General features: G+C 46.7%; 1 protein-coding gene across 5 annotated transcripts in view; it reads right to left on the reverse strand.

Moving 5' to 3' along the window:
• Nucleotides 1-2,763: 2,763 nt before the first annotated feature.
• SEPTIN5 (septin 5) overlaps nt 2,764-18,895 on the reverse strand; it is an 80,722-nt gene continuing 64,590 nt past the window's right edge. For 3 of the 5 annotated variants that reach the window (XM_030218141.1, XM_030218145.1, XM_030218142.1), the window contains 5 exons: nt 18,391-18,508; nt 17,771-18,056; nt 15,863-15,998; nt 5,440-5,542; nt 2,764-3,726 (listed from right to left, as the gene is read on the reverse strand). In XM_030218141.1, the coding sequence (XP_030074001.1) occupies nt 3,670-3,726; nt 5,440-5,542; nt 15,863-15,998; nt 17,771-18,056; nt 18,391-18,508 (700 nt within the window). In that variant the 3' untranslated portion in view covers nt 2,764-3,669. The remainder of the gene's footprint in view (nt 3,727-5,439; nt 5,543-15,862; nt 15,999-17,770; nt 18,057-18,390; nt 18,509-18,895) is intronic. The other 2 variants (XM_030218143.1, XM_030218144.1) reach the window with 1 other exon arrangement.

The following is an 18,895-nucleotide window of genomic DNA, read 5'->3' on the forward strand; positions in this document are numbered from 1 at the left end:
TTAGAGTACTGTACACAGTTATGAAGACTGCACTTTCCAAAAGGATATAAAGAGGATGGAATTGGTCCAGATGGCAGCTACTAAAACGTTCAGTGGTCCGAAACATATGAGGACAGACAGATCTCAATTTTGAAAAGACAGGAGAGGGGAGATAATAAATAAATAAATAAGTAAGACAATGACATTTAAGTGCTTCCATGGTATAAATGCACAGGAGGTGGGTTTCTTTTAATGAAAAGGTAGGCCCTAGAATGAAGGGGCATAGGATGAAGGTGAAAGAGGAAATGTTTCTTTACAGAAGGGTGATGGATGTGTGGAACAGCTCCAGCTGGAGAGGAAGACTGCATCTGAATTCAAGAAAGCATGGGACAAGCACAGAAGATCTCTAGGGAGAGGAAGGGATAGTTGAAACTGGGCACTTGGTTTAGAGGGGACAGACTCGATGGGCTGAATGGTCTTTTTACTGCCATCACATAATATGTTTCTGTGCATATACTCCTCCGGCTGATATTCTAAACCATTTAACTGACCAGAAATGGCACCTGGCTGGTTAAACAGTACTTAACCGGCTATCCACCAATATTCAATGGGAGATAGCCAGCTGTCTCCCACTGCATATCCCCAGTTAGCGCTTAGGGGATAGTCAGTTATATTACGTGATATAAGCAGCTATCTACCAATTTTCAGCACATCGTTGGCTAAGTTTGGTGGCCAAAGCTGGCTGTGGCAATAGCTAGAATATCTTTGGCCAGTTCAAACTTAACTGGCCAACACTGAATTTTGGCTTGGCTGGTTAAGTTTGATCTGGAAAAATTAAGACAGATATTCAATGCCGGTCACCGGAAACAGCCTAGCATTGAATATCAGGGGTCACTGCTGACCAAAGGAGGCAGCCTGGCTACCCCCTGCAGTCTGAATATCGGCCCCACTGAGTCTCCACTGTATAAAAATCTCTCTCTTGCATATCCATTACAGATATCCTGAAAATCAGACTGCTTGGGTGCATCCCCAGGGCAGGGTTGGGAAACACTGCCTTACAAACCTAGACGTACATACCTTTCATCAGGGGCATAGCCAGACCTCGAAATGGGGGGGGTCCATAGCCCAAAGGGTGGGGACACATTTTGGCCCGCCTCCCCACCACTGCCGCAAGGCCACATACCCTGGCTGGCAGGGGTCCGCAACCCCTGCTGGCTGAAGTGTTTCTCCAGCACTGCTCTCATTACATTGTCTGCCATGCTTCCCTCTCATCACGTGCGTGTTCGATTTTAGTGAAACTGAGCATGTGCAACATTTTGCACATGCTCAATTTCATTTAAAATTGAGCATGCGCCATGTGAAGGGAAGCAGGACAGGCAATATAAGGACAGCATTGCTGGAGAAACGGTTCAGCTGGTGGGGGTTGGTGACCCCCCACCAGCCAAACCAGGGGCCCTGGATCCATTTTGGGGGGCCCAGGCCCCAGTAGCCAGGGCCATGCCGATGCGGTAAGCGGGGTAAGCACCGCAGGAGGGCGCCCACCTCTGGAGGGCGCCGCCGCGGTGCTTACCCTCGCCGCCGAGGCCTTTAAATCTTTTACTTGCAGTCGCAGCAGCGTCTGTGAAAGCGGAGCGCTGCCGACGTCTCCCTTCCCTTCGCGCTGTTGGTTCCCTCAGTGTCCCGCCTTCTTCTGACGTCAGAAGAAGGCGGGACACTGAGGGAACCAACAGCGCGAAGGGAAGGGAGACGTCGGCAGCGCTCCGCTTTCACAGACGCTGCTGCGACTGCAAGTAAAAGATTTAAAGGCCCCCCAGGGCGCGCCGCGATCATCTTCACGGGGAGGGAGGGGGCGCACGCGCGTGCACCAACTGTTCATCTGCGGGGGGGGGGGGCGCCAACTGTTCGTCTGCGGGGGGGCGGCACAGACCCTTGGCACGGGCCTGCCAGTAGCTACGACACTGCCTTAAACACACAGACAGCTCTTACATACTCAATCGCACACATTCATGCCTATTTGCTAACTGGTAGCTATTCCTTGAGTAAATCACACAGAGCAGGTGTGAGGCTCCTTGTGTCTGGGTGTGAATAACTGAAAATGTTAGTGCAGTCTGTCCTGGAGCAGGCACACAGATCCCTGAAAGTGCAGAGGCTGGGAGCTCTCAGGAAGCCAGCGAAGCATGCTGATACATGCACAACGCAAGACTGAAGCTCCTTCTGCTCCTCCAGGCTGACAGAGGCAGGGCTCCTGCCTGCCCAAGGGAACAAAGAGGGACTAGAGCAGATGTTTTCAACCCAGTTCTCAGGAACCAGCTGGCTAGTCAGGTTCTCAGGATATCCACAATGAATATGCATGAAAAAGATCTGCATACCAAGAAGGCAGTACATGCAAATCTATCTCATGCATATTCATTGTCAATATTCTGAAAACCTTACTGGCCAGGTGGTCCCTGAGGACCGAGTTGAAAACCACTGGACTAGAGCACAGTTGCGCTCTCTTCTGATTAAACTGCTTCTACCTCAACAGCTAATATTTCATGTTATAGATTTGGGATTTAGCTCACACTTTTTTCAGTAGAAGCTCAAGGTGAGTTATATTCAGGTACACTATGGGCTCATTTTGCTACATGCAGAAATTCCAGCTCATGAGGGATGGAGTGCCAAACCTAACGTTCCGTCTCTGCTAACAAATCTGGTATTTCTCCTGCTTTGAAATAGATGTTACAAAGTAGGCCAGCTTCAGCGCATAACTCCTGGCTCAGGTTCAGGGCACGGGGCATTCAGAGGTTGCAAAAAGGTGTCCTTTTAATTTGTTAGGTGGAATTAAGTGACGGAGCGGCAAACTCCTTTACTGCACCATAAGCACACCATGAGACACTGACCAATGGGAAGGCAGCTTTAGCAGAACCTAATGACATCATAAAGTGCACTCAGCTCATAGATGGGTATTTTCCGGAAAAGAAAAAAAAAAGACATTTCTAAGGGTGATAACACAGCAGAGGAAGGGGTGCACTACAGGAATGGCTGAGGCCTAACCAGTCCTGTGTCACATAGACAGCTGGAGATGAGCTCATAGCAGTAGCTAAATGTGACATTCCGGAGATTTACTTCACACGAGGAGGGCACCTTTACTGCCCGGTTTCCTTCTACCTTGTGAAGACTCTTCTCTCGTAAGTCACTCCACCAATATTTTTTAAAAATACATCAGACTTATTCTGGCTTACTAAAAGGCAAGAATAACTGCTTCCCCCCCCCACCCCCACCACTCCAACCCAACCCAATGTGACAAGAGTAGGGTGAAGGAGCCTGCAGCAGCAGCTTGGTCCTGTCAAGGAGGGCTGGGTCCTGGCTTGGGTAACACAGGTCCAGCAGAGGGTGCTAGCAACACCACATTAGTGCACAAAAAAAAACAGGGATTCTCAAGTCCAAAGTCAATCTGAAACATAACTTAAATAAGTGCACAGTTAAAAAAAAAAATACAATTTCTAGCAAAACTGGAAACATGAAAAAGGAGAAGCATGGATCTTGGCAACGACAAATGATTTCAGTAAACCATTAAACTCTCCTGTTCCCTAGGCAGAGTTTGAGAGAGGCTGCCCTGTTTAGCATGCTGTGCCCCAGCTAGGGTCGGCACAGAGCCAGGAGGTGACCTGGGGGTGTGAGGATCCCCGAGGAGTATCAGCCTTCAGCCTCTTACTGCTCCTGCATCTGCTCCTTCATCTTCTGAAGCATTTCCTGCATCCGTCGCAACTGAAAGAAAGAGGTTCCTGATCAACTCAAGTGTCAGAAAGATGGGGCACAGATACGAGAGAGTTTAGCCAAGACCGAGAAATAAAAGTGTGTGTGTGTGTAAGAACAGAGAATATGTTTGAATATTTGTGTGTCTTGGAAAAGACATGAGTGTGGGTGTGTATATTAGATGATCCCAAGAGACTACTGCACCTTGGAATGAGGGGGACAGGCACTGTTTTTATTCTAATAAGCATTACTATTTTTCACTTTCTTATATACCACCTGCAAGCCTGAAACTATCAAAGCAGTGGATATTTCTCTGTTGCTGGAGGGAGGGCTCACAATCTGAGTTTGTACCTGAGTCAATGGAGGGTTGAGTGACACCCCAATACGCTGCAGAGGGATGGTGGTGGTGATACCTAAAAGTTATTAACAGAACACTATGGGGCAGAATTGGAAGTGGCATTTGCAGTTCAGTCTGGGCTATGCCAGGGCCCAGGGAAGAAACTTGAAAGGGGGCCCCAGAGCCTATGATCAGGTTGTGCCTCTCTGAGCAGGCTTGGGGCCCTCCCCTATGGCTGCTCCCAAATTCAGTTCTACATCTACTGAAGGAAACACAGACACAAGGAGCCAAGGACAAAGAGAAAAACTAATGGATTTTGAAAATCAAATTCAAACAATGTTAGAAAAGCAGAGGTAAAAGAAGACTTTTTGTTAGAATGTTCTGGTCTCTGGTTGCTGGAGTGGAAGAGTAGCCTGGTGGTTAGTATTAGTGCAGTGGTCTTTGATCCTGGGGAACTGGGTTCAATTCCCACTGCAGCTCCTCGTGACTCTGGGCAAGTCGCTTAACCCTCCACTGCCCCAGATACAAAAGTACCTGTATATATCATGTAAACTACTCTGAATGTAGTTGCAAAAACCACAGAAAGGCGGTGTATCAAGTCCATTCCCATACCAGGCACAGCTTCCTTTCCTCTCTGCATAGGGCTGCTGATAACTAAACACAGTCCTGCTGAAGGAAGCAGCTGAGCAAGGAGCCGGTGCTGATAACTAAACACAGCCCTGCTGAAGGGATTGAGATAGTGGGGAGGCTTACAAAGCATATATGAAGGGGCTTTGTATGGAGGGGGTGGTACAAGCTGATGCACAAAGGGACACTTGTTCATATCCAAGCCTAGAAACACTCTTAGTTTTACAAGCAAACAAAATGTATACATTACTCTTCTGGAAATTAACTACTTCCATCATCTCATCTGTTTGGATTTTTTGGTTTGTTTTGCTTTGTTTACTTTTACCTGTTTCTCCTGCTCCTTTGAATTTCCAGTCCAAATCAGAAGCAGCCTCTATTGGGCTCCTAATCCTTTGCTCTAGTCCTGCCCCAATTCTAGCCTACTCTGGGATATTCGAACTCTTAATCCTCTTCCATTTAATCCTGGCATCCCAGCACCAGACCCCTGATGAGGCGCAAACAGTGGTTCCTCCCTAGACTCATTCAGATGAATCCCTAAACTGATCCACAGGTGGCGCTGTTGTGCAACAGCACAGACTTCCTTTCCTCCCCTCCCTTTTGCTCCTCTGACAGAGCCGTGATTGCTGTCTCTGGAGGTATCCCTAACCTTCTAGGTATCCCTGGGATGAAACCCAGGTCTCCCACACAGCAGCACCACCTCGGGGTCACTCCAAAATATAGTGTCCTGTAACTGTGATTCTGAAGACATTTCTGCATCTCACCTCTTCATCTTTCATCTTTATCAGCTTCTCAGTCTCTGCATCGGGAGTTGGTAAGGGCAGGATGGGAATAGGGCTCTCTATTCTGTTATCCTGTGTCAGCTTACTGCAGGGCAAGAATACAAATGTTAATTTATATAACATACTAGCCGTTAAGCCCGTTAAAACGGGCGCGTATTGGAATGTTTTTTTTTCCCAAGGCCCCCCTCCCGTTGCAGCTGCAAGGCCCCCTGCCATCCTCCTTCCCTGCCAGCTCCAAGGCCCCCTCTGTCCCTCCCTCCCAGCTCCAAGGCTCCAGTCCTCCCCCCTTCCCAGCTGCAAGGCCCCCTGCCCGCCCTCCCTCCCTCCCTCCCAGTTCCAAGGCCCCAGGCCCTCCCCCCCAGCTCCCAAGGCCCCCTTCCCTCCCTCCCAGTTCCAAGGCCCCCTGCTCTCCCTCACAACTGTAAGGGCCCCATTCCCTCACAACTGTAAGGGCCCCCCTGCCCTCCCTCCCAGTTCCAAGGCCCCGTGCCCCCCCGTGCCTTCTTCCCAGCCAGCTGGAAGGCCCCCTTCAGTCCAGCCCTCCCAGCTCCAAGGCCCCCCCTCCTTCTGAGACCTCCCATGTCCCCTCCCCCCCCAAGGTAGCCGCTACCGCCCCCCAACCCCGGAGTCACCCCCGCCCCCCTTCACCCGGCCCGGGCCCTCTCTTCGTTATTCAACTTACAGCAGCGCCAAAACAGCAGCAAGCAGCAGCTCCCATTGGCCTTCCTTCACTGCCTGTGCCTCGCCCTCGTGTGATGTCACGTCGGCGAGGGCGGGGCACAGGCAGGGAAGGAAGGCCGACGGGAGCTGAAGCTGAGCTGCTTGCTGCTGTTTCGGCGCTGCTGTAAGTTGAATAACGAAGAGAGGGCCCGGGCCGGGTGAAGGGGGGGTGGTGGTGGTGACTCCGGGGGAGGGGGGGTGGTAGCGGCTACCTTGGGGGGGGAGCGGTAGCGACGTCAGCGGTTCCCTCCCTCCCCTTCCGCGCAGTTTCCCTCTCTGTCCCGCCCCCCTCCCCCCGTCATCACGTCTTGATGCGGGGGCGGGACAGAGAGGGAAGTCTCTACTGCGCATTTGCAGGTGAGTCGGTCACTTGCCATTTATAGGTTTGATTTTTTTATTGATGACAAATACCAGTACAATATCAATATAACCATACAATGATTACATACAAGAGATGTCATGAAATTTCCATCTTTTTCCATTTGTACAGATAAATTGTATACAGAATTCGTCATCCAGATTAACAATATCAACTCTAACTCCCTCCATTCTTCCCCTCCATTACCCCCTTCCCCCTCCCCCCTTCCAAACTCACCCCTTCCATTCCCCCCACCCCACCCCACCCCACCCCCAATGAAAATCATAATATAAAATGCTAGTTTCCTTATATGTACCTTCCAAAACAAAAGTGAGGTACCGGAGTTCTTAGGCTCCCCACCTATGGCAGCTGAATCCCATTCCAACTGACCCTCCTTCACCATCCCCCCCTCTCCGGCACCAACTCTTAGGCTACATTCGGTCCTGCATTGAATTTACAAGGTCATCTGATTCAGAATTAAGCTTCTTGCTCGTCCAGTTAGCGATTGAATATACAGTTCCCCCCCCCCCCCCCCCCAAAAGAGAGTTTGCACTTTGCCGTATGGCAAGCATCACGGGCCTCCATCATTATAAGAGCATGTAGGGCATTTCTCCAGTACCAGTATGAAGGCACTATGTTTTGAGTCCAATATTGCAGGATGAATTGTTTTGTTACCACACTTGCTTTGTATAACAAGATTCTTTCTGCATGACTAAGATTGTGCCTTCTCCCTGTATGACCCATTAATATATCCCTAGGAGAATGTTGTATTGATTTGTGTAATAGTTGTCCACAGTACCCCAGCAAACGAGTCCAAAACTACCCCACCAGAGGGCAGCTCCATATAGCATGAAAGAATGATCCCTCTACCGCCCCACATCTACCACACTTAGATTCCAATATGCAACCCGCATAATATGCCTATCTGGGGAAGAAATACGACCTGGTGACAATTCGGTATTGAATTTCTCTATGTCTGGCGCTATAGGCCAGTTTGGGAATCATCCGCAAGCATTGCAGGATGTCTCCTTCTCTAATTTCCATCCCCAGGTCTGTCGCCCATCTCCGAGCCACATCTACATATTCCTTATGCAGAGTCACTACTATTACCGCCTTATACAGTATAGAAACTGTACTTTGTGTAACACCTGCTGGGCGAAAGAAGTGCTGCAAGAGCCGGAATATACCCCGGGAGCAGCTAAACTGTCTAAGACGGGCAATGTATGCAGTGGACTGAGTGTATGCGTATCGATCTAAATGGCTCCTTCCAACTAATCCACATAGTGACTATATGCTTTTATTTCCCCTGTCACAGATTGCTGTACTGGCTGTATAAAATCAAGAAGTAGCCCAGCTGCAGGCAGCAGAAACTGCTCTATACTGCCACCTGGCCTACTCTCTGCAATTACATCCAATGAGCCTGCAGTGCCACTGCCAGAATACTTCCATAACAAAGCAGAATGATTCTGGTGGCTTAATTATTCAGCGCACACTGCTTTATGATGGATTCCCAGGAGAAGAATTACACTGGACTTTCCCATTAGTGGAGGCTAACAGCTCCCTACTGGGGAACTGGGAGGCTTTCTACCATTCCTTGTCCCAGACCTACCTTTGAGGACCACTACTGTGCCTGCATGCCTCAGCTGGTGCTCCAGATCTACTGGCAGATAGAACTCTTGGTTCCACCAATTCATCACAGACTCAGCATGAAACACATCTGCCCAGAAGTACCAGTTCTACAGAGGACTAAGAAGGTTCTATCAGAATGGATCCTTTCAGGAAACTGGTGGCTCTTGTTGACCTCAGTATTATAGCTGATTCTTGTTTACAGGAAGCAGTGGTAACAGTGCAGGAGCATCGAGGTTATGTGAACCTAAGCTCTATGGGGCAGGTATTCCTGAAATCCCAGCCACAGGTTGATCACAGCTGACCCCTGAGGAAAAGCAGATTCCACAATATCTGAGCCTGTGTCTCCCAGAAGATCAGAACTGGGCTTCGACTCCTATAAGAAAGGACCCAGGCACTGCGAGCTGCAAGTGGTTCATATCCCGCCCCTGCTCTGAGCCCCATAAGCATGAGGAAGGACCTAGCGAAGCTGGAGGAATGGACCAATATTTGGCAACTAAGGTTTAATCCCAAAAAATGCAGGGTCATGCACTTGGGTCGCAAGAATCCGAGGGAACGGTACAGTATAGGGGGTGAAGTGCTTCAATGTGCGAAGGAAGAGCGGGACTTGGGTGTGATTGTGTCTGATGACCTTAAAGCTTCCAAACAGGTAGAAAAGGTGGTGGTCAAAGCCAGAAGGATGCTTGGGCGCATAAAGAGAGGCATGACCAGCAGCAAAGAGGAGGTGATAGTGCCATTGTATAAGTCTCTAGTGAGGCCCCATTTGGAGTACTGCGTGCAGATCTGGAGACCACACCTACGGAAAGATATAAACAGGATGGAGTCGGTCCAGAGGGCGGCTACGAAATTAGTAAGCGGTTTTGAACGCAAAAATTATAGGGACAGGCTTATGGACCGCAACATGTATACGCTGGGAGAGAGGAGACATGATAGAGACGTTTAAATATCTCAAGGGCATTTATGTACAGGAAGAGAGCCTTTTTCAAATGAAGGAGAGCTCTGGAATGAGGGGGCATATGACAAAGTTATTTATTTATTTGTAGCATTTGTATCCCATATTTTCCCACCTATTTGCAGGCTCAATGTGACTTACATTTGCCGTAATGGTGGTTGCCATTTCCGGTTAACAGGATTACAGTTAAGAGGGAATAGGCTTAGGAGTAACCTAAGGAAGTATTATTTCACAGAAAGGGTGGTGGAGGCATGGAATGGCCTCCCGGTGGAGGTTGTGGAGTCGAGGACTGTTCCAGAATTTAAAAAGGCATGGGATAAGCATGTGGGATCGCTTAGGAACAAGAAGATTTAGGGGTTACAGAGGATGGGCAGACTGGATGGGTCATATGGCCTTTATCTGCCGTCATGTTTCTATGTTTCTAAATCTATTGCTCATTCCCAGGATAAGCAGCATGAAATCTATTTTACTGTTTTAGGATCTTGCCAGGTATTTGTGACCTGAATCGGCCACAGTTGAAAACAGGATACAGTGCGTTCTCGCTGTTCTTGCAATCAGTATTCGCTATTTTGTGTATGCGCAGAAGTGCATTGGTATCAATTTGCCATTCGTGGACATGCACATTTCAAAACGACCTTCTGCTTTCACTTTTGCTTTAGCGTTTTTGGCATTTGCTTCTGGAAATGGCCATCAAGTATCCAAGGAGTGAGTTGTAAGCTACCAGTCCTGAGAAAGAAACATGCAGGAACCTAATCCTGTATTTCCCATAGGAATAATTATTCACTTTCTGCAGTTTCATTGAAACATAGGAATAGCTGGAACCTAACCCCTATTTTCCCATTTCGGTATTCGTGAATTCGTGGCTCGTGATGTTTATGAACCTTACCCTCACAAACAGCAAGAAAGCACTGTACTGGGCTTGATGGGCCTTCAGTCTGTCCCAGTATGACAATGCTTATATACTTAGGTACTTAGTATGTAGGAACTAAATTAAAAGTATTAATAATGGAGCCAGTTTTTAGCCGACGTGCTAACTGTATTAATATAAGCACCAGTGCTTGAATGAATGCTTGTATTCCACGTAAGTGGCTGAAAATTGCTGCTTTCTGGATAATTTTCCAGCCCACCCTCGCTCTGCCCCAAACTCAACTCCTTCTTATACAGATGATAGTGGGCCATTCAGACAGATTTTTAAACTGATATTATCCATATAAGCTTTGAAAATATATGGACAATGAAGTGATATGGATGCCAGTGCAAATAAAGCTTCATTTGAATATTGCCTGAAGATGTTTAATACTAGTAAATCACAGATATTTGACTTTTGCTGTTCTTTCTTTAGCCACTAGATGACGCTCTCTTTCTATATCCAAAAGGCTTCCATGACTGACAATCAGAAGCTGATAACCTTCAGGACCAAGGTGCTGGTCACCATATTATGGGATATTCACCCTACATACAGTTTACCGTCATATCCTAAACACAAATCCTCTGAAATTTTGGAGCTTCCAATACATTCTGTCTGTTGCCTGAAATTCTCACATGGCCCTCATTCCAAAGATGGCATCTTTCTAACTATGCCGTTCACCTCCAGAGATGTTAATGGCATGATCTTGGAAGTATCAAAATTATTCCCACAATAATGGCTGAAACATGATGAGCACTGCTTCAGAAGGTCAGAGGAATGTGTTTCTTGTGCTCTGTTTAATAGTGTTAAAGGTGGTTTCAGAACCAGGCTGAGCAGGCCCTGTACACAGATGCAGTGAGATACCTTTTTCAACACTGTCTGACCCCACTGTCTGTGTCCTCGGAGATATTTTTTGTATCCTGAATGCTTGTCTTGCCTAGATCGTAAGCTCTGCATAGATGGGATTCTCTCTTTTGTCTAGTTCTACAGTGCTGTGTACATCTATTAGTGCCACAGAAATGCTCCACGGTGCAGACTCAGTATCATTCATTGGCCATTTTGTAGTTGTACTGGAGTAGAGGGGAGGAAGGGGCGTATCCACCAAAATAAGGGAACCAAAAACCCTGTCAAGTGGACTTTCTTTGCAAGGGAAAGTTGCTTATATTTTTCACTCTATCCCTAGATGCTCAGGGACAGTCAAATCCATGGCTCAGGGTAGAATTTGCCCTTTTCCTACCCTGCATCTAAGCCAGTGGTTCTCAACCCAGTCCTTGGGGTACACCCAGCCTGTCAGGTTTTCAGGCTACCCGCAACGCATATGAATGAGATAGGTTGCATGCACCTCCTCCTTGAGAACCCTCAGACTAAGCCAGGGGGTTCTCAACCCAGTCCTCGGGACACACCTAGCCAGTCAGGTTTTCAGGATACCCACAATGAATATGCATGAATACATTTGCATAGAATGGGGGTAGTGCATGCAAATTCATTGTGGATATCTGAAAAACCGGACTGGCAAAATGTGTCCTGAGAACTGGGTTGAGAACCCTTGGACTAAGCATTCAATTTTCCTCCACTCTGGACAAGTTTATAACCAGGGCCTGTCAGAAGGTTGGCATCCACAAGGGCCTCAGATTCAGAGTAAGCCTCAAATTTAAATATCTACACAGAAAAAAAATGGGGTCTTTAAATTATTTGTTAAACCTGGGATTCTCAACACAGTCTTCGGGACACACCCATTCAGTCAGGTTTTCTGGATACCTACAATGATATATGCATGAAATACATTTGCATACACTGCTTTTATTATATGCAAATGTATCTCATGCATATATCATTGTGGCTATCCTGAAAACCTGACTGGCTGGGTGTGTCCCAAAAAGTGGGTTGATTATCCCTGTATTAAACGCATTTTGTTTTCATGCATTGTCATTATGTTGAGGAGCCTCAAAGACTGGAAATGGCCCAGGTCTCTCTCGACCTCTCATTTAAATTAGTACTTCTATTCTACCTGCCCCAATTGGCAGTTAATTCAAGGCAGATTACAGAATATAAAATATCTAAACATACTACAGCCAGTGTAATTACAATAATACACAAACATAATTTGCAAATCTACAGATACCCAATCCCTGCTATAGTCCCATCATTAAAAAAAATCAAATATCATAATACAACTGAGCAATAACCCCCAAAAGTATAAACTGTAAAAGGTCTCTCCGTCTGGCCCAGTCCGGGAAGGCCTTACCACACCACCGGCCCAGAGCTTGCGTTTCCTCCTTTACTTTTCTTTATTCAGCAGGCCTTTTTGGGTTTTCAAACAAAACACCCTTCAATATTCAGGCTGTTCCAGACACATTATAATTACTGCCCAGCTTGACTCAGCACCGTTCCATATAGCCAGGCTGTACTAAATCCAGTCCAATTACAGTCAGGCTTTTCTCCCCTCAGTTTATTATAGCCAGGCTGTTCAAAACACAGTCCCCATTTACAGCCAGGCTTTTCTCCACTCAGTTCAATGTAGCAAGGCTGTTCAAAACACAGGCCCCATTACAGCCAGGCTTTTCTCAACTCCATTCAATATAGCCGGGCTGTGCTAAACACAGTCCCAATTACAGCCAGCCTTTTCTCCACTCAGTTCAATGTAGCCAGGCTGTGCTAAACACAGTCCCAATTACAGCCAGCCTTTTCTCCACTCAGTTCAATGTAGCCAGGCTGTTCAAAACACAGGCCCCATTACAGCCAGGCTTTTCTCAACTCCATTCAATATAGCCGGGCTGTGCTAAACACAGTCCCAATTACAGCCAGGCTTTTCTCCACTCAGTTCAATATAGCCAGGCTGTGTTATACACAGTCCACAATACAGCCAGGCTTTTCTCCACTCAGTTCAATATAGCCAGGCTGTTCAAAACACAGTCCCAATTACAGCCAGGCTTTTCTCAGCTCAGTTCAATATAGCCAGGCTGGGCTAAACACAGTCCAAAATACAGCCAGGCTTTTCTCCACTCAGTTCAATATAGCCAGGCGGTTCAAAACACAGTCCCAATTACAGCCAGGCTTTTCTCAGCTCAGTTCAATATAGCCAGGCGGTTCAAAACACAGTCCCAATTACAGCCAGGCTTTTCTCAGCTCAGTTCAATATAGCCAGGCTGGGTTAAACACAGTCCAACATACAGCCAGGCTTTTCTCCACTCAGTTCAATATAGCCAGGCTGTTCAAAACACAGTCCCAATTACAGCCAGGCTTTGTGCGGGCTCAAAGCCTCGGGTCCCACCCTCTTGGTCAGCCTTACTCTCCTGACCTCCTCCCGCTTGACCCGGGCATTCCCACTATACCTCCTGCTCGGGCTGCCTCAGAGCCAAGAGTTCCATCGGTTCTTCTGAGACATTCTCTGGCTCCCTCTTGCTCCATGGCCTCCTCTTCCTCCTCCTCCTCTCTCTCTGGAGCCCAGTCCATTTCTCCTCCCCCCCCCCCCCCCCACCCCTTTTCCAGCTGATCTCTCTTTCCTCATTAACCGGGCTAGGCTCTTTTTTCTTCCCCCCCACCCGGTTCAGCCACCTCCTCCACCAGGGTGGTGACTCAGCTTTTCCCATTTTCTGGCAGCCCTCTTCTGGAGCTTCTTGGTTTTGCACCCTATTTCTCCTTACCCGGGGTTCTCCTGGGGCTTTCTGGGAGTTGTAGTTTCTTATTGGTATGTCCCTCTTAGGCAAAACAGGAGCCCCCCTAGGGTCTTCCCTACTACCCTCCAGCTCTCTTTTCCCCTGTAGGAAGTTGGGGTTCCTCTCCACCCTTTTCCTTCCTTCATACTCTTTACAAAACATACAATTTCTTAAAAAAACAAACAAACCTAGAATTGCCCATCCTCTAATAAAACCTTGACCTACCCATGGCACAATTGTAACTTCATCAGAACTCATGCAGTGGAATGAATACAGAGACTTCCTAATCCTCTAATTAATGGTTTTTAAATTACACTGATAATCCAAATAACTTTCTGCATCCAGTCCCTTCAATTGAAAGGGTAAGGTGTTCCATAATATTGGCGCCAGCCTTGAAAACACATTCACTGCTCCACCATACTGCAAAGTGCTCCTTGCAACTGCTCCACCACTCCACAGCATTCCTAAAAAACTAACCCCTGAAACTGCCCTCACTCCTAAAAGATACTCCTCCACAGCTGCCACACTACCCCACAAACTGGTTCTACTCCCCAAAACAGCCACCACCTCGTAACTGCACTACCACTCCATAAATTGCCTCTGCCCCTACAACTACTTCCCTGTAAACTGTCCCACCACCCCCTGGCTACCAACCACAGACAAAAAACATGCATAGCGCACATAGAACATGATAGAGATACAACTGCACACATGCACATGGGTTGGAAAGAATTCCAGGAGCCATGCTCTGCATGCTTTCCCCACTTGTTACACTTCACAAGTTTTCACTGACAGGCAGATGATCAGAAGCCCCGAACTGTTCCATACAGTGCTCTAAAAATAGCGCTGGAACAATGTGGGGCTATACCACCCCTATGATCAGAGATAATATCATGCAAATTTAAGCACGCTATTATCTGTGATCATGGGGTAAAAGTGCGAGAGGATTGTGCTCCCGCACTTGTTTGACAGGTGGCCTAGTGCCCCCCCAAGCTCCCACAACCTCCCCCTGAGATACTGAGGTCTAGTGGGCCTACAAACCCCCCCCCCCCCCAACCCCCCTGATGTGAGGGCACGGGGGACTGGAGATCCATCATTTTTTTCTATGTAGATATTTAAATTTGAGGCTCGCTTTGAATCTGAGGCCCTTGTGGATGCCAACCTTCTGACAATTCACCTCTACCCCCAACCTGCCCTGGTGGTGTAGCAGACCCCTTCCCCCAATACCTCCTTGTTGGAGGAGGGAATATCACACTCCCTCCTCTTCAGCACTGCCTTCAAACGGCAGCACCCAGGCTGCCCAGTGCATCCTGGGATGCACTGGGCGGGGCTTCCTGACCTTACAATTTAAATGAGCTCTGCGATATATCTTCACACAAGCACTGTCAGCCTGCTGATCATGGTGGAGGGGGGGGGGTAAATACGGGCACTAGTCCAGCGCTAGTGGCCTCTAGAACCCGCATTTAAATTTGATCATTGGGCTGTGAGAGTCTAAAGATGTTTGTTTTGCTAGATTGTCAGGTATATGCCGATTGATACCTGAAACCCTTTTATTTGCAGATATTCTTGCTGTCTCCTTAAGCGCTCAAAGCACTATACAACTTTAAATTTCATCATTGGAGAAGCAGGCAGCCAATGCCACACTCTGAATAGAGGGAAGCTCGACCCAAAGTTCACCCCTACTATCTATCTTGGCCATGGTGTTTTGAATTACCTGCACATACTTTGATAAGCTGCTATAAATTTGAGCTGCAATAGTTTAAATGGTTCAAAACCACTGCCCACGTTACTGTCCTGAAGTCTTTAATTCTAAAAAATGGGTGGAACTGCTGCACCAACCAAAATAGCCCAAATGCTCTTCCTAACTGCCTTTAGCTGCTTCTCTACCTTTTAAAACACAGTCTAGCCTTTCTCTCAGACTTCTTTCTTCTAATAGAACTTGCAGTGGGGTTTCACAAATCACCCTGAGGTTGATGCCTAGGGGAGAGAAGCTTTCCCAACCCAACAAACCTCAGTCTTCTTTATATTCTATTTAAGGTGGATCCTATGGAACAGGTTTACTGAGCTCTCCCATGATGGTTTCAGTGACAAAAAGATCTGTACATTGTGCCCTCAACCCCAAGGCCCTTAGAAGGCCTACTTCTCATCCTAATTCTGCAATGTTGCTTGGGCATTGGGGGTCTTACCTAGTCATCTGCTGTATGCACTGAGCTCTGTAGTTCTCATAGTGAACATCACAGGTTACATCCTTTAGGTCGTGCATGTGGGTCCGGATCAGCATGTTTCTCAGCTTCACAAAGTCACAGTGTGCCTGATTCTCCACTGTGGAGAGAAGGAGCAAGAACATCAAGACCAAGATCAGAGGTTGTTATGGAATCCATCACCTCTTCCACAGCAAAGATGATCCACCAAACAATATCAACTCAACCCCAAATTCATATGATCAGACACTGTCACGGCTCTCAGTCACATTAGAAGAAGACCAACCCACCCTAAATTCAAGAGATCAGAAGCTGTCACAGCACTCATCACAGCACCCCTTTTACAACAAAGGAAGACCCACCAAAACTATACTAACCCAACCCCAAATCCACAGGATCAGAGGCTGTCATAGTACCCATTACCCTTCCACATTAGAAAAGGACCCACCAAATTATACTAACCCAACCTCAAATTTACAAGGGCTTATTCAATTATGCCCTGACCCATCCCCAAATCCATAAAGTCCTACCCAATTATCCTATCCCAATTCTAAACAAATACTATCCCATCCAAATATTCCCAATCAAATTCCAAGTTCACTGCATTTCACCATTACTCCTAACCCAATTCCAAATTTACAAGATTCCACCCATTTCCTCTAGCAAACCCCCAAATCCATACAGTCCCACCCAATTACCCCTAATTAGACCTAAATACATGCGGTTCACCAAAATAGCCACTTGTTTCTAACTGAAAACTTAAGAATTCTTTCCAATCCTGCCCTACAAAATGAAATCCAGAGAGATGAATACAATATCTTTCCTACTTCACTCCAAATCCTTACAATCTCACGTAATCACCCCTCTCCACCTCCTCTTCCAAAGAAAGATCCATTCACAGGCTATCATTTCATTCACAAGGATCAGATAATTAAAACTTCTCTCTTTCCCTAAAATAGAAAATAAGGAATTCCATATAGCTTCCCCTCCATCCTAGGTAATAAATACCAAGTGTTCTGGACAATGAACTCTGTACATCTTACTATGGGAATGCCATAGGATTGTAAAACCCTGATTAGCTGCTGCTCTGTGATGTCATCCTACAGGATACCTGAGGAAGACCAGGGTTGAAGATACTGCAGATGCCCATGCACCCTGGGAAATCCCCCTCTGATGGCAGTGCCACCGCAATCACTCTCACAGCTACCATACTGGCAGAAAAAGTATTGCCTGCTGGAACGGAGACTTGTTAGCCCTCTTGATTGTGAATCTCTCTCTCACACTGTGCTTATCATTTGCTTGAGCTGCAGTGTGGCCTTTGAGATCTGTACAGGATTTAATCTGATCCCTTCCATCCACCCAAGAGATAATGACTTGCAAATCATTGGCTTGATTCAGTCTTTGTAATTCTATTGCTAAGGAAATTACACTTACAAAAGACTATCTGACATTTTGAAAATTATCAAAGTCTTGGTTCTTTGGAAATGTTTTCAGTTCATTGACTGATCCTGTATTTTAGTTTCTTTTTGTTGTCATTTTATTCTGGGGGGGGGGGGGGGGGTTGCAAGGATTTTAGTGTTATGTGGTTTTAAATTTGCCCTTTTGAAATATTTTCTGTTTTATCTTATGTACATAAGTAATGCCACACTGGAAAAAGACCAAGGGTCCATCAAGCCCAGCATCCTGTCCACGACAGCGGCCAATCCAGGCCAAGGGCACCTGGCGAGCTTCCCAAACGTACAAACATTCTATACGTGTTATTCCTGGAATTGTGGTTTTTTCCCAGAGTTCTCTGCTGACAGGATGACTAATAAAGAAATTAGCAAGCCAAGTCCTGCAATTGCACTAACACTCAGTGACTATCTAGAGAGCCTCATGAAGGGATGTGCATACCTTCCACGATACCCCATGGGTACAAGCGACCACGAACTCTCTGACCTTTGGCTTCCACCACTGTGTTACTGCCAATGACTGCAAATGGCGCACTTTCCTGAAAGCAGAAATGAAGTGCCTTAAATCCTGGGAAGATCACTAGAGGTATCCATGGTGGAACAACATTAGCAGAGCATCTCCTTACCTTCAGCTCCCGATCCTGCTGTTTGAACTCATCGTCCTCATCAGAGTCACACTCAGGGAACTGGTAGACTTTGATTCCAAACTTGTCAATTTCTTCTCTAATCTGTCTCCAAATGGAAAGGAAGAACAGAGCAAAGGGCAAAGTTCAAAAAGTGTATTTATGCGATTCTCCTCAAGCCCAGAGATATGCTACTGACTTATCATCTCAGGAATCTCATCAGCTCTGTTCTCTGTTCTACTCGAAGGGTTACTTTGTTTTAATGAAATAATTGAACAGGGAATTTCATGAAGCCCTTGGAGACCCTCTTTATTATCTGTGAACACACACAGAGCAGCTCTCTGAGGCCCTGAAAAGTTTCTGAAGCCAGTGGTTCTTGGGTCTAGAGGAGAAATATGGGGATGGTAGCAGGATTAGAAAGTCAAGGTCAACATCTCACCCTCTCTTTCAGTTTGCGGATCTCATTGGGAATCAAACAGTCAGCTTTTGCAATGAGTGGCACAATGTTCACCTTCTCGTGTGTGGCCTTCATAAATGCCACGTCCACTGGCCGGAGGCTGTAGGAAAGGGTGAGAGCAAAGGAATGAGAAGGTCTCCATGTAACACTCCAAAGCTACAAAAATGGTCAACAGTCCTTGTCATAAAGCATATGGGGACAGAAAGAACCTGCATATAATATATATGACAACCACTTTGGTGGTATCACTGAAAGGCAGTATACCTAATCCATAACCCTTTATTTAATGATCTATACATGTATATCCTGGAGGAAAGGTGGGAGAGGGGAGATATGACACATTTAAATACCTCCATGATATAAATATACAGGGGGCAGGCGTCTTTCAACAGGTAAGAGGCTCTGGAATGAGGGGGTTACAGGATGAGGGTAAAAAAGGGTAGACTCAGAAGTAATCTAAGGAAATATTTATTTTTAAAAAGCATGG

The sequence above is a fragment of the Microcaecilia unicolor genome, chromosome 11, assembly GCF_901765095.1.
Source record: "Microcaecilia unicolor chromosome 11, aMicUni1.1, whole genome shotgun sequence".
NCBI lineage: Eukaryota > Metazoa > Chordata > Amphibia > Gymnophiona > Siphonopidae > Microcaecilia > Microcaecilia unicolor.